Raw genomic sequence first — 14,850 nt, forward strand, 5'->3', positions numbered from 1 at the left:
CAGAATGGAAAAGTTTTGAGTGGTTGGGCTGCACTTGTACTGTGCAGAAAGGGGAAGTTCACATTGCTGTGCCAGAGTGGGTCCGGGCAGGAATACCTGTTTTCTTTGTTGTGCAAAATAGTGTAAGGACAGGCACGGAGGAAGCTGATGTATACTGGGATGTTGCCCCAGTGTGGAGGGTACAAGGACATACATTCAGACTTATTTGTGTAGTAATACAAGTGTGGATTTAGAGTGCTCTTGCAAAGAACTATGAAGATATCAGCTGTGCAGGAACTGTTAAGAAAATAAAATTTAAAAAAAAACCAACAAAAAAAGTGGAGTGGAGGAGTGAGTGTGAAAGACAGCATAATATGTATGCAGCCTACAGCAAAGTGACCAGTCAACTTGAAATTGTACATGATTTTGAGATACTGTATTTGCAAAGACTACTTCTCGTACAGTAGGTTAATGAGGTGAGGGTGGAGAAGAAGTATCAGTGTTCAGAGGGGTCATTGGAAAAGCAGACATATATGATCTGATCACAGTTTTTTCATTTTGGTGTAAAATGCAATGGAAAAAATTGTTTTCCATGTCCAGGGTGGATAGGAAAAAAAGTAATGGGCCTACATTTTAGCAGGAAGATTTAGGTTAGATGTTAAGAACATTATGAGTAGTCATGATAATGTAGCACTTCAGTAGATTGTCCAGGGAGATTGTGCAGTCTATATTCTCAGTGATTCTGAAAAATGGATTAAATAGAGGTGTGCCTGAAATGATACAGATACATCTAGTGTTCTCTTTGGGCAGAGGACTGAACTGATGACTTCTTGCAACCCTTTCCCCATGATTTCCTGTGAATTTCTGTGATTGATTGTTTCACAGTAAAGTTTGTTCTTCTGTTGGGGATATTTGATTGGTCAAATGTGCCTACAGTTGAATTACAGTTAGGACATTTTTCAGTTCTTTTTTTTAATATGGGCCTTCTTCAACTACAGAAATGTGGTATAAGAAGAGATGAAGAGAAAGGTATAAGAAGAAAGAAATAAGAACTAGATTAATGATTTTTTTTACAGTTGAAAACTTTTAATAGGTTCTGGGGTTTAGCCAAAAGCTTAAAAGTTAATAAAACATCAGTGCAGATTAACATTACTGATTAAAATATAATCAACCATTACATGCTGTTTACAAATATGTATCTCCTGCTTAAGTAGTTGCATTGCAGTTTTTGTCAGGTGTGTGTCTTTTTTATTTCCCTCACTAGTATTCCCTCATGGATCTTTTATCCAAAATGGTTGTTGGACAGCCTCACTTTATCCGCTGCATTAAACCTAATGATGATCGAGAAGCACTGATGTTTTCTCATGAGAGAGTTCTATTGCAGCTACGATACACTGGAATTCTGGAAACTGTAAAAATACGTCAAAAAGGGTATTCTCATCGTATCCTCTTTGAAGAGTTTGTGAAAAGGTAAGACTTCTATAGCATGGCTGTTGTTTTAAAACTCCATTCAGTAAAATATATTCCAAGTTTTTAAGTGCAAAGTACAGAAAGTTCTACAAACATTGATCTGTACATGTATGGTCTGATTCTCTAATGAGAGCAGACACTATCAGAGATAAGGACTACAAGAGAGATCTGAGCTCTAACAGAAAAGTCAATGTGAGACAAGCAGTGAACACTTAGTAGCAAGCCTGTCCCAGTGGTTCACTCAGTAGAGGCTGTTGACTCTGCTTGTTAGTGAAAATTATGCATCATACTTGGATAATACAAGGATTTGGGAGGTCAGTGACCTTCAGCCATCATATGAAGGATGTGCACACGCTTAAGAACAAGCTGATATAAAAGCTTCAGATTTAGAAATATTCCTCATAATAGCTTCACAGCCTTGTAGTCATTTATCTTGGAGATACGAATTATAACCGGATCTCTGTTCAAGTGAACCGTTGTCATGGCTACTTTGACTGGCTTTAACACTATTCTCAGTCTCAAAAAGTTGTAGATTTGATTCAGGAAATGCTATTGTCTTTATGATGACAATATGTTTATATGATCATTATTGTTTCCTCTGGATTTAAAGTATGTTTTTCTGTAGTATTTACTGTTTTCCAGTCTATATGTTATGGAGCAGAAGCAGTACCATTAAGCAATCAACTACTCAACAGTAGCAACAAGTAGTGAATGGCTAAATCAAGTATTTAGTGATATTTTCTGAACTGGAGGTTGCTCATCTAGACAATACAGAGTTGATTAATCTACTGAAAGCAAGTCATTCATATGATGCTAAGGGAAGGAGCTGATAATGTTTGTGAAAGAGATATAAACAGTTTCACAGGCCTTTCTAAAAACCAGAGATAGGGGTTGTTTACTTCATTTGGGCTTGGAAATCTGTGGTCATTACATTGAGAAATGTTGAATGATAAACCATAGCTTAATCAATTCATTCTGAAAAAATATGAATTTTTCTGATTTATAATATATTAGTGTGCCAAATGAATATGTAGTAGGAAAATACTAGAGATATGTATCCCAGGAAAGATAACTAACGTGTTCATTTGTCCATCAAAGCAATTCAATTTTCAGACATGATCTCCTTCAACTATTTTTTTGTGTTACATGACTAATTTTAGGAAGGTCACACCATTCTGAAGCAAGTTTAACAAAGAGATTAGTTTCTGTGACCACTAACACATCTTTGCAACATCCTGAGGAGGCTAAAGGCAGAATTATTAACCTTAACTTCTGTCCAATTTACACATAAGTGAACTAAGATTAACTCCACTGAAATCAGTGTAAATTGAGAGGAAATTAGGCCTTTTATCAGTAGACTCTTTTCACTGAAAATTGCACAGACTTTGAATACAACCTTGAAAAGTAATGGTAATAATAGCAGCACTGACTGTAGCTTTCCATTCCTGCAAATAAGGGCAAGTTGTGTTTAACATCTTGTTAGATACTCCCCAAGTTTTCAATCCAACTTGGTGTCGTTCTTTCAAGAAAGAAAGTCAACATGACAAGGAAAATGGGGGCAAAGAGATTTAGCAATTTGCCCAACAGTGTACAACACTTCCTGAGTTCATAATATAAATGGAGGGTGAGAGAGTGGATGTTCTTGCTCCTTTTTTCAGTTCGTGCTTTATTTTTAAACAAATTTTTTTTTTTGCTGTTGGGGTGTGGGGGGGACAGAACAATGCTTAAAAAACTATCCATTGAACAAGAAACATTTTTCTTCAACTTACAGCCATGACTAGTCAAGTGTTTTTAGGAACTGAGTAGTTGAATACATAAAAATGTTTGAGAAAACAGGTCAAATGCTAAACAGATTGGCACTTCTTTGTTCATAATCAAAAAGACATTAGGCAAGTATGAACAAGAGTTTCAAAATGTCAGTAAATGTGAGGATATCAAAGATTTTCTAAGCCAGCAAGTTAATTGGTATTTTGATCCTTTTGAGCAACTGAACAACTAAATGGATGAGCCAGCACTTTTTCTCCCTTGATGTTATTAAACAAATAGGTGTGCTTCTTATCTGCCTGTTCAATAATGCTGTTTTGTAAACTCTTAGCAGGAAATATGAGGACAAAACAATCAAAGGCAGGGGAACAGAACTATTCAGGGTTTATCAGGTGGGAGGTAAACAAAAGATAAAGCTGTGTCTAGTGTTACTCTTTACTGTCTTCTGTTTTCATGTAGAACAGATTATTTCAGTGTTGCAAACCTGGAGGTGTAGTTTATTGGGTTAATAAACAGATGGTGAGGAGACGACTTAATTGTAAGTCGTTCACACAATGTTTCTTCAGCCAAGCATACAACCATCTGTTTTATGTATGTAAATATACATATTCTTTTACTTAAAGTAGGAAAATGTAATCTGCAGCCCCTGTAAACACTGTAGACCTGTCAAGTCTTGGGCACTTCATCTCCATTAGCCTTGTCTCGCTCCCCATGCCATCATGTGTCTGTCTTACTTTTCCTGTGAAGCAGCATGGCCCCTCTCTCAGGCTGGAATCCCAGGTTTCAGACACAGGTTATTAACCTGATCAGGCAGCCAGGTGTGCCTGGCTTGTGGGGCTGCACAGTGACCATGCGCTGCACAGCAGTTGAGGTGTGCTTTCTAGCTGTGACCTGCACTGAAAGTCCCACTGGATGGGATGCTCCTTGCCATATACAAGTGCCCAGGCCCCTCGAGCTTCACATGATGTGATGGGGTGTGTAGGTGTATCCTCACCACATATCCCCCAGCTGTATACACCTTTTCTCTAATGTGGCATGTATTGTACCATGGGTTGAAAGATAAGGGACTTCAGAGTCTATAGATGCTAAATGCTGTCATGCTTGAAGTGCCTCATAAGCACATAGAAACGTGTTGAGAAATTTGGTACAAGTTTCATTTAATGACTGTCTTTTATCTTCTCTGCCCATTTACATTCTTCATTAAAGTTCTTTGTGTTGCATTATGATGCAGGATACATTTTTCCTATAAGTACTACTTACTCCACAGTAGCCAGATGATGTTACTCAGGTTATACGCTCATGGCAATACCAGTGCTATTACCGTAACAGTGAACCCAATGAGGTTGGTTCTGCTTTTTCAGTCTCACAGTGCAAATCTGTGTCATGACCATATCGTGACCAAATCATTTGTCATGACCATATAAAGCCACATTGACCTTAATGACTCACATTCTGCATTCATAGGAGCTAGGAATAAAAGCTGGTCACATACTGCAAAATCCTGTAAAAATTGTTACCTCAGTATGTGCTTTCTTCTAACCCCCAAAATTCAGTAGTGATAACTTCTTTATTATTCAAAATCGGGGAAGCACTGAATTAGAAGTCAACACTGAGTTAGAGGTTTTAATGCAAATTTATTGAGTCTACACTGTACCAAAGTCCTTAAGTGATTTCTGGAAATAAAACTGTATCATCTCCCATATTTTGGTGTTACTGTTATCCATGGAAATATTTGGTATTTTTTTCAGAAACTTTAAGATTTCACCAGATCTGTATAATGTTCCTGTATGCTTTAAATATGGTAAACTGCTGTACCTTCCACATACACTTTCTAGAATCTTGTCATTCACAGAACATTGGTAAACAATTGCAGGATGGAGAGAGTAGGAAACCTAGGAGTAAAGAGTCTGCTAACCCCTTATGAATTGTATATGCAGAATGGAACAAATGTGCCTTTCTGAGATTCTATGTTTATCTGGTTATTTACAGCATAAGTGTTAGTTATCTGTTACTGAATTTCAAGAGTATCTGGGATGTTTTTTTCATTTACATTTACACTATTTCATTCATACTGTCAATATAGAGTCAGATGTAATTAGTCATATGAATTCAGATGTGAAAGCTTCCGAAAGAGATGAGGTACAACCAATACTGAGGTACAACCAATACAAGTTAGAAATTTTTGAAAGTTATTTAATGACTCTTTCAGTTCTAAAAACATGTTTGTTTGGTTTTGAATTTTCCAGCTCCAAGGATGAGAAGGTAAAAACATATTTTGGAATGTTGAGAATCTCCCTACTGTTGCTTGGAGTCTGGCTAGAAAGGGATTTTGCCCTCTTGCACCTCATACTTTTCACATATCATTATCCATTCTCCACTTCAGGCCAGTATATTTTGCCACAGAGATTTGTTTTAAAGAGAAAAATGGTTAACCATTACTTTTTTGAGTTTATTGTGTTGAATTGATGCTGCTTTTAAGTCTGGAATGTGAAGGGAACTTTAGTAAGAGACACTGGTATAGTAGTTAATGGTGCTGTTTGAATGCTATTTATTGAACAGTTCCACAGTTCACCCTTTAAGGAGCCATTTGTTTACGATCAGTTTATCTAATCTAAACCACCAACACTAAAATGCCTTGGCCATAATCAGGTAGTTAATGCATAGCATCGTTCTGAAGTTTTTGATATCTTAGCATACTTGGATGTTTTTAACTTTTAACCTTAAATCTGCATGTTCTAGCTTTACAATTGTTGATCTGGGCTTAAATTTAACTTTTAAAAAATATTGGTTTATGCCTAATGACTATTAAGTACTGTTTAATCCCATTTTAATGTAAATTTTGTCTGGAATACTATTCATGTCCGTGAGGGATAGTCTGTAGTGCAGTATAAGGACCACTGGTTAAGAAATACATAATTCCAGAGTTTCATCAGCTCTGAGAAATTAGTTCTGCTGAAATTACGTTTCTCTTACTTAGTCTCACTGCTACTGAGAAATTGATCAGTCAACTACTTCTAGGAAACAAGTAGATGAATGTGTCACATGTAGGAAATTTTCAAGCAGAATGTATAACCCAGGAAAATAATGTATTTTTGCACAAATATGTGTATGTTTATGCAACAACACATGAAGTACTATAAACTTCATTTTTAAAAATAGAAATAAAAGTATTGTCTTAACATAGAAGATCACTGAAGTATTCCAGTCTACTGCGTTTTCTGCTGGAATAACAAACACAGATATGGAAATAAAAAAGTAGAGTTGTGAAATTTTCATCTCATCTGGAAGCAACTGGGATTTCTAGCTCACTTTTCTGAAATTAAATATCTGGCTTCTTCTCTTGGTGAAACGTAGTAAATAGAGGTCACTGTGATCTCTGTATACTAGATTTCACAAGTATGATAGAGATGAAATTAGACCAGTGAATCTAAATGAACAATTGTAGTTGCATATGCCCCAAAGTTTTGGGTGCATTCCCAGACGTCTTCTCTACCATTTCATCATGTAAAATATTTGTGTGTTTTTACCAGATACATTAAGGGGAAACATTTTGCCTTCCTGCAAAATATTCCATGTGGTCCATTTCTGTACTAAGATTTTAGATTAGGTAAAATAATTGGATGACCTTATGCTGTGCTGCCAGACATACAGTTATCCTGAGCACAAGTCAAACTACTCATGCATGTGTAGTTATGTCATTCAGTCATGAAAACAGGGACCAGACAGAAAACAAAGTGTTTGCTTAAAAAAATGTGGATTTGAGCTTTGGAACACTACCTAGAGACCTTTTACTATGCAGAATGCAAATTCCAAAAGCAGGTCTGGAGGAGAAATAATCAAAAAGAAATTGCCAGTCTCATATTGCTAGGCCTGATTTTTGATGAGTAGAGTAATTTCTGCCTTATTTTTTATGACATAACTGAAAAGGAACAGGAAGACCTGTTATTGAAAATCTAACATTCTAGCATGTTTAATCAGTTACAGGAGCCTTCTGTGCAGTCATTAAATCAATCAAAATGTTTGGAAAAACACAATTTAGAGGAAGTTTTTATGAAATATTCAGAGACAATATGTTTACAAATACAGAAACTGAAGTTATTCCCATGGTTTGTAAAGCTACTGTCATTCTGAATGGCTTGCTTTCTTAGAACACAGATAAATTTGTAAAATATATTTGTTAAAACAGAATTTTATATGAAAATGGTCATTGTTTTATTTATGGCATTTTTTTCTGATTAAGAAAAGCAACTACATTGTGGATCATGAAAGAGAGCTAATGGAGAGGGTACATTTGAAAGATATTGAAGTTTTTCATAAACAAAACAGTATAGTTGGACATGTAAATTACATAGCTCAAAAATACTTTTTATTCCAGAATTTGTCACAAATAAGAAGTCAAATTCTCAGTAATTAGAATGTTACTGGTAGAATAGTAAGAATCGAAAATGATGTGATCCCCCTTGACTATTTTATTGCAGCAGTGCTATCTAAAAACTGTTTTGTGGTTTTAAAATTCCCAACTAAACATGCTTTAGAAGATGTATGAACAACCAGAAAACTGATCTTATTGCTCACTTGAATCCTTCTTTCCTTCCGAAGGAAAGAAGCCCAGGTTACATACATGGGTAAATAACGTGGCTATCTGAACTGGCCTTGAAAGCAAATTGCAATTTAATATTAGTGCAATTTCCTGATGTATCTGTCAAGTATCTGTTGAAATTGCATGCTATTGTCTGTGATATGTATATAATCTGTCACAAATTTTCTGTGATATGTGTATTTCAAATCTGAGGTTTATTAGTGCAAGTCATAATACCATTTGTCTTGTGAAAACTGGCATCGTTAAGTAATAAGGTGGAGGAAACATACTTTTTTTCTTTTAAACGCACCATGTTTCTTCATACCTACTAAATGGCATTTGTTCATATTTTGAAAGACTTGGCTAAAGAATTTGCAATATCATGTTATTGAGAAAGTCACTGATTAAAAATAACCAGTAATACATAATCTTCTGTCATTATTCAAAGCAGGCAGTGCCTCCAGTTGGTGAGTATCTTATGTCTCCAGTCCAGGACTGATTCCAGTTCTTCTGCCTTCAGATGTCATTTTGTTCCCCTTTGATCTTTATTGACTATTTTAGTGGTTCTTTTTGCTTTCTTGTGACAACTGGAGCTAATATCTAGAGATTAACTGGAGCTAATATTTGAAAATCATATTCTCCTGATTAAAAAAAAAAAGAGGTCTTGAGCTATTTCATTCGTTCTAACTGCTTCTCCATATTTTCTTCAGTATAAGGTAGGATATTTTCTTGCCTCTACATGGCTACAGAGGAATCTGTCTTTGAGGTTTGCTGGTCAGATTCTTCTCTTTGTGTTTTAAAGAGCACCTGATGGCTCTTTCCCATGCTGCTGATTAGGAGAATGGTTTGCTCATCCTACCAGTTCCTCTCAAACACAATGTAAATTGAATAGCATCTGTGGAAGTGTAACTTTTAAAGACCAAGACAAGACATGGTGCTTCATAAATGAGAGCTGAGCTGGTAGTTGCTACCATCTAACAATGTACGTGTGCTAAAATAACCTTAAATTTGTAAACTAACTGGCACATGTTCTTGCTGTTACTTAACATAATTGTTTGCAGGTAGAGTTACTTAAATAGCATAAAATCATTCTAAATTAATGCATGGTAGCTTTACAAGTAGGGATTGGTCCGTTCATTCTTAATTTAGTTCAAACATTTTGCATCCATTTTTCATCAACTATTTGCACAATAACGTTATTTCACGTAATTGTTAGGGGTTGTTCTTTGCAAGGGAATGTGGACAAAAGAAAAGTCAATGTTGTTTAGTACAGGTCTGCTCCAAAGGCCACTAAAATTTATCATAATCATTCCAATTAATTATCTTAATCAAACAGAAAAATTAGACATAATGTCTAATGATTTACAAACCTAATCATAACCACAGAAATCCTTGTGAGTGAAGAAAATTGTTACATTCATATGAGAAGTAATTAACTTCTTTTTTCTTTAAAATAGCTGCTAGTTCTGTTTAACCATCAGCACTGATAAAATCCTTGCCAACATGATATCAGCAACAGTTGTTTTAATTACACATATATATGACCTCTTCTGGAGGTGTGAAACACAGTCTGCAGTCTGAGCGTCTTGCCGTCTGTAAGTTAAGATTGATATGAGAGTTGTTTTTACTGTAAAATAATCTTTATTCTTCACATACAGTGGCAGCCGTTCAGCTGCAGTAATCAGCTGATATCACCGTATCATTGTACTGCCTACCCGCCTAGTGCTGGCCTTTACCTTCACTGATTGAGAATTCTCAGTCTTTCTGCTAGGCATACTGAAAGTGGGAAGCTCCCCTGAGTTCCCTTGATGGGGGCAATCCTGTTGCAAGCTCAAGAGCCTTGGACTTCTTATGTGGATTTATGCTTCCCAAAGAATGTCAAGGCCTTTTATATTTCTTTGTGCAAAATGACCAATACCAGTAATTAAAATATTGAAAGATTCTGAAATGCCTTTTTAGCATTTCTCAAAAGAAACAGGCATCAGGTTATGAATAACTTTTGGGGTTTTTCTGTCTTTGGTGCTAGTATTTGACGTCTGTCCCACTTCAGAAATCTGTAAGGGTCCATTGAACACCTCAGGAAGCACCTGCTTATTCAAAAGAACTTGCAGACTTGCAGTGAGATGTAACTGTACCAAAGTATATTAGACAGCTCTGTAGATGGCATGCTTAAGTGTGTTATGCAAAAGGTTTCATTTTTGCCTTGCTTTCTATTACTCTGATTTCAAGCACTTTTTCTTTTCCCTGTCACTCGCTCACTCGTTCATCTGAGAACTTAGAACAGCCTTGGGTGTTTCCTGATTTGCACTGCTTTGTGAAAGACCTTTATGGATGATTACACTGGCTGGGGATTTCTAGAATGCAGCAGATTCTTGTCACCGCTGTGGTACCACTTATTTTCCTATGCCATGTATATGCTCAAGTGTCTGTTCATGACAGCTGTGCCATGATTTATGAAGAGGACTGAGTGTACGGGAGAATTTGGCCTGTTAGTTCTGGAGAGGCAGCTCTGAGCTAGAGAAGAGCTGTGAAAGTACATATTGATTGTCAAGTCAATTCTTTCTTTGTCATTTGGTTTTGCAGGTATTATTACCTTGCATTCAAGGCACACGAGACTCCCCTTGGTAGCAGAGAAAACTGTCTTGCCATTTTGGAGAGATCTAAACTAGACAACTGGATTCTTGGGAAAACCAAGGTAGAGGGTGCTAACATTTTCTCAAGGATAGTATCCTTTTAGCAAAACATGTGTAATAGTGGTTTGAAAAGTACGGCATGAATAAACAAAAAAAAAGCAAGGAATTTGCTCCAGTTTGTCTCCCAGCTTATGGAGCTGCCCTCCAAAGCCAGCTGAGCTAGTGCTGCAAGAGGAGGGGTGTATTGGGTAGCTCCCCAAGGTGCATTCTGCATGTGGCTGCCTCAATAAGGACAGTACATCTGTCAGTGCCTGCTGTAGTAGTGCCTTCCTGAAGTTCCTCCTGCTCTTAATCACGACCTGACTGAAACTTCATACTCTGGCGTATCCTGTGAGCCTGGTTAGTACATTGTCCATTTGTGGAGTTTCAGGTGAGATCCTTCTGGCTGTGTTAAGAACCTTTGTTCATGGTTTAAAGTGGAGTGGATGACTTCTCTGAAAAGGATGCTATACAGTGTCTTGAGTTGTTTTACAGTGCACACAGGAAAAACAAGGAGAATTTTCCTGCTCAAGACCCAGATAAAGTATATGTAAGCACCCATAGGATTTGCCTCCTGAGGCAGATTGCTGTTAGAGAATATTATGTCTAAGAAAAAAATCAACCCAGGATTTATTTTCCCAGTGTCAAGAAAGGCTATATTTCAAACTTATTGATACCTGAAAATATCCACTTTGCCAATTTACTTTGCAAAGAGGGTAAATATGTGGTTTATTTTGCAGTGGGGTGATTTTAATTGGTCAGTGGAATTCCACAAGCACACTGAGAGCAAATGTTTGATTCACAAGATTACTCAGTTTTCTCGGCAATGGTGCCCTAAAATAGGCTGATGTAAGACTAATGAAAAGGCAGAATACAAGAGGTTATGTTACTACTGCATGTAATACTGATTTTTTAATTTTTTTGTTCAATTTCAGGTTTTTCTGAAGTATTACCATATAGAGCAGTTAAATTTGTTCCTGCGAGAAGTTATAGGGAGGGTGGTGATCATGCAAGCCTATATCAAGGGATGGCTTGGAGCAAGGAGGTACAAGAAAGTCAAAGAGAAGAGAGAAAATAGTGCTGTTACCATACAGTCAGGTAAATGTTCACATTCCCTGTTTCACTGAGTGATTTTTCATTTCAAGTTGTTAAGTTGCATGTACATTATTTATTCATTCATAACAGTTTATTATGAAATCAAAATAACCAGAGGTGCTTTTCTCTACAGCTAATTGATGCAAATATTATTGATTTACTTCTAAGGCGTCATCTTAGTATTTGGTAATGTCTTTATTTAAATATTTTAGTATTTTGAATGTGATGCACAAAATGAAAATATTGTTAGGTGTGTTTACATTAGCATGCAGCACATAAATGAAATGAGTAGCATGCTCCTCGCCACCACAATGTATACCAGAATTCCAAATAACGTACATTGTGGGGTGGGCCTGAGAGGCTGATTGTCAGTAATTTAGCAAGCTTTCTTATATTGAATTTGGGGAGCTCTGTGTGGGGGGGAGTTCTTGTGCTGGCATGATCATGTACCTTTGACTTTTGGGTTGGGACATCAGTGAGCACATGGTGACAATTAAAATTTGGATGAGTGAAGCAATGTTTGAAGTTGTGGGGATGTGAATACTGCAGTCGTGAACTCAGAGTTCAACATGTGGGTGGGTGGGGAAGATGTATTAGGGGTGGGGGCTGGAGTGATTATGGCAGGAGGGATGAAAGTTTCAGCACATCTCTGACTCTGTAGACTCTGTAGCACTTCCTTGAATAAATGTAATTTCCAGCACATGGTTTTGTATTTTTAGCCTGGAGAGGATATGGAGCTCGCAGGAAGTACAAGGAAATAAGGAACAGAAGAACTGATGCTGCTATACATATTCAAGCAGGTAATTAAAACATTATTTCAATTGCCAACACCTATTTTGCTGTGGGTGATTTCATGTCTCATAGCCAACAGAAATACATGCAGTCCAACAAAAGCTATCAAAAACATTACTTCTGATTGTCTGTTCTTCAGTATCAAGAGACATCAGTGACAGGTATCAGGCACTTTGGGCTTTTTGTAAGTATGTCTCTGGAAGAAAAACATACTGATTAAAAGCTGTTCAATTAATTCTTCAAGATTCTTCTGAGCACAGTCACTATGATTCAACTATTTGTAGAGCTGGTACAAAGCACTAGACTGATTTGACTAAAAGTGTGAGTGGGAGGCACTGGACACGCACTTCCCTGTGTCAAGCCCTGGTCTTGGCAGGTTGCCAGGTTTTTGTTTGGACTGCTTGCTGGGTTTGCCAGTTTTGGCCTATCTTTTGACTCTCTGCCAGACTCCTATGCAGCCATATCAATATGAATTTGAATATACTTTAAGGAGATTATTGGAGGAACAGGCCCATAGGGCTGTGTAGGTCTCTAGTAGAGAGCAGGGTACCATATGGCACAGGAATCTAAGAACCAGGGCCGTGAACTCAATGGTGTTTTCAGATGCTGCCAATATGAAGCAACCTCCATATGATGCAGTGTAATACACCTTCCCTGTCCAACCCCAGTCTGAAGGACTGTAGCTGATCAAAAACGTAGCAAATTTGTTTACAGATAAACCAAAGTACCAGCTTCCTGTGCTATAATTCCTTAAGCTTTGTCACCTCTCTACTCTGTATCATATAGTCTAAAGTCAATCTGAAAAAGATGTGTTCTAAATACTCTTTCACTTTGTTCTCAAGCTGTTTTGAGTAAATTAATTTGTTTTTCTTTTGTCTAAGTTTGCTGCTCTGAAATTAAGCATCACTGTGACTTTCAGCAGAAAACAGAATACCAGTCTAGTTACAGAAAGGAACAAAGTATCATTAGGTTAAAATAATAATTTCTAGATTTGCATGCATACATGAGCTCGAGGGGTAGATGCAGAATATTCTATTAAATGGAAGACTGTTAAGCAGAATTTTTTCCTTCCATTGCAACAAACACCGAAGGGCTACATAAGCACTCTCTGCCCTTCTTCCTTTCCTTTGTATTCTCATTTTCTATTGTTTTCACGATAGCACAGAGAGTAGATCTTAAAGTACCCCCTGCAACTATTTTCTGGAGTATTTGCTACCTTTACACTTGGCCATATCTGAACTTTGATTTCCTGCTTACAATAACATTTTGCTGTAAAAAGGAAAGTGAAACAGTTGACTCACCCCTGTGCCACTATTACTAGCTCCTTAGGATGAGGGTTACCTCAGGTTCACTAGGAAGCTGGTGTGTAGCAGTAGCACCTGGAGATTGTAGGGGACATTCTGCCTTAGGAGTTTATCCAGCCAGATTTCTTAGGTGTGTAGGGGATGCAGGCTCATTACTAGCTCTTTAGAGAAAGCAGCTGATCTGTTCTGCTGTTTGCACACATGGGAGAGATTCAGAGCTGTGTTCCTTCCTGCCATCTCTTAGATGCTGTGTTGAACATTGCAGGGTAGAGGCAGTGGGAGTGTACACATACCCTTAAATTTGGACACTTCTGTTGAGCCCTCTGGACCTAATGCTGTTAGCGCTTTTCCCACCAACATGCACACTGTCTTCCTTTGTCACCTGGCACTTGACAGTTTCAGTGCTCAGTCTGGGTGAATAAGCACTAGGACTACAGGGTTAAGTGACACAGCGTACCTTTGTATTAATTAGGCTGTCTGCTCCTCCTATCTTTGGTGCCACATTCAAAGGGGTAGTATAATAACAATAATAATAATAATAATAGTAATCCTCAACACATTTCTGTCTGCCTTTGGAAATCTATATCTAGGACTTCTTATTTCAAAATTCTTCCTGTACACATTTTCTCTTCTCTACATGCTAATTATTCAGTGTTTCAAATCAAAACTCGTGCTTGCTAATGGTGGCCATTTTCCAGGTTTTAAAATACACTGACAGTCTTTCTGTTGTTTACATTACACTGTCCAAGTACCTAGTGACACGGAGACAAAAGCAACTCCAAATCTCTCCCTCTTCCCTGCACATCTCATAATGAGAGTGTGTAGTTCAAGGCAGCTTTTCAGTAAAATGGAGTATGATCACCTTTGTATTTTTTCTTTTAATGAGCCATTTCAGGCAGTGAGATAGATTGTTTGCATTTGTCATCCAGACATTAGCAAAACCATATAATTAAAATATATGTACTTCCCTCTTCTTTCCCTCCCCACCCCACCCCACACCCCCCGCCCCCACCCCACCCCCCACCCACCCCCACCCCACCTCCCACCCCACCCCCACCCACCCCCACCCCCTGCTCCAGCACACGCAGGCCTTGAAATTTAGGAAGCATTTGGCTTACATGTTTCTACAGAACAGCGCATATTGAAATTTGTTTTCCTTTCATCTCTTTCCCAATAAAAGCAGCCGCTCGGCTTA

The 14,850-nt window shown here is 37.6% G+C and overlaps 1 protein-coding gene across 6 annotated transcripts in view; it reads left to right on the plus strand.

Moving 5' to 3' along the window:
* MYO3B (myosin IIIB) overlaps window positions 1-14,850 on the plus strand; it is a 207,507-nt gene that overhangs the window by 131,422 nt on the left and 61,235 nt on the right. For all 6 annotated transcript variants that reach the window (XR_005105902.1, XM_037398436.1, XM_037398440.1 and 3 more), the window contains 4 exons: window positions 1,244-1,449; window positions 10,376-10,487; window positions 11,400-11,562; window positions 12,279-12,359. Coding sequence is in view for 5 of the 6 variants with exons in the window: in XM_037398436.1 (XP_037254333.1) it covers window positions 1,244-1,449; window positions 10,376-10,487; window positions 11,400-11,562; window positions 12,279-12,359 (562 nt within the window). In the remaining variant the exon portion in view is untranslated. The remainder of the gene's footprint in view (window positions 1-1,243; window positions 1,450-10,375; window positions 10,488-11,399; window positions 11,563-12,278; window positions 12,360-14,850) is intronic.

Source organism: Falco rusticolus, chromosome 8 (assembly GCF_015220075.1).
Source record: "Falco rusticolus isolate bFalRus1 chromosome 8, bFalRus1.pri, whole genome shotgun sequence".
NCBI classification, from domain to species: domain Eukaryota; kingdom Metazoa; phylum Chordata; class Aves; order Falconiformes; family Falconidae; genus Falco; species Falco rusticolus.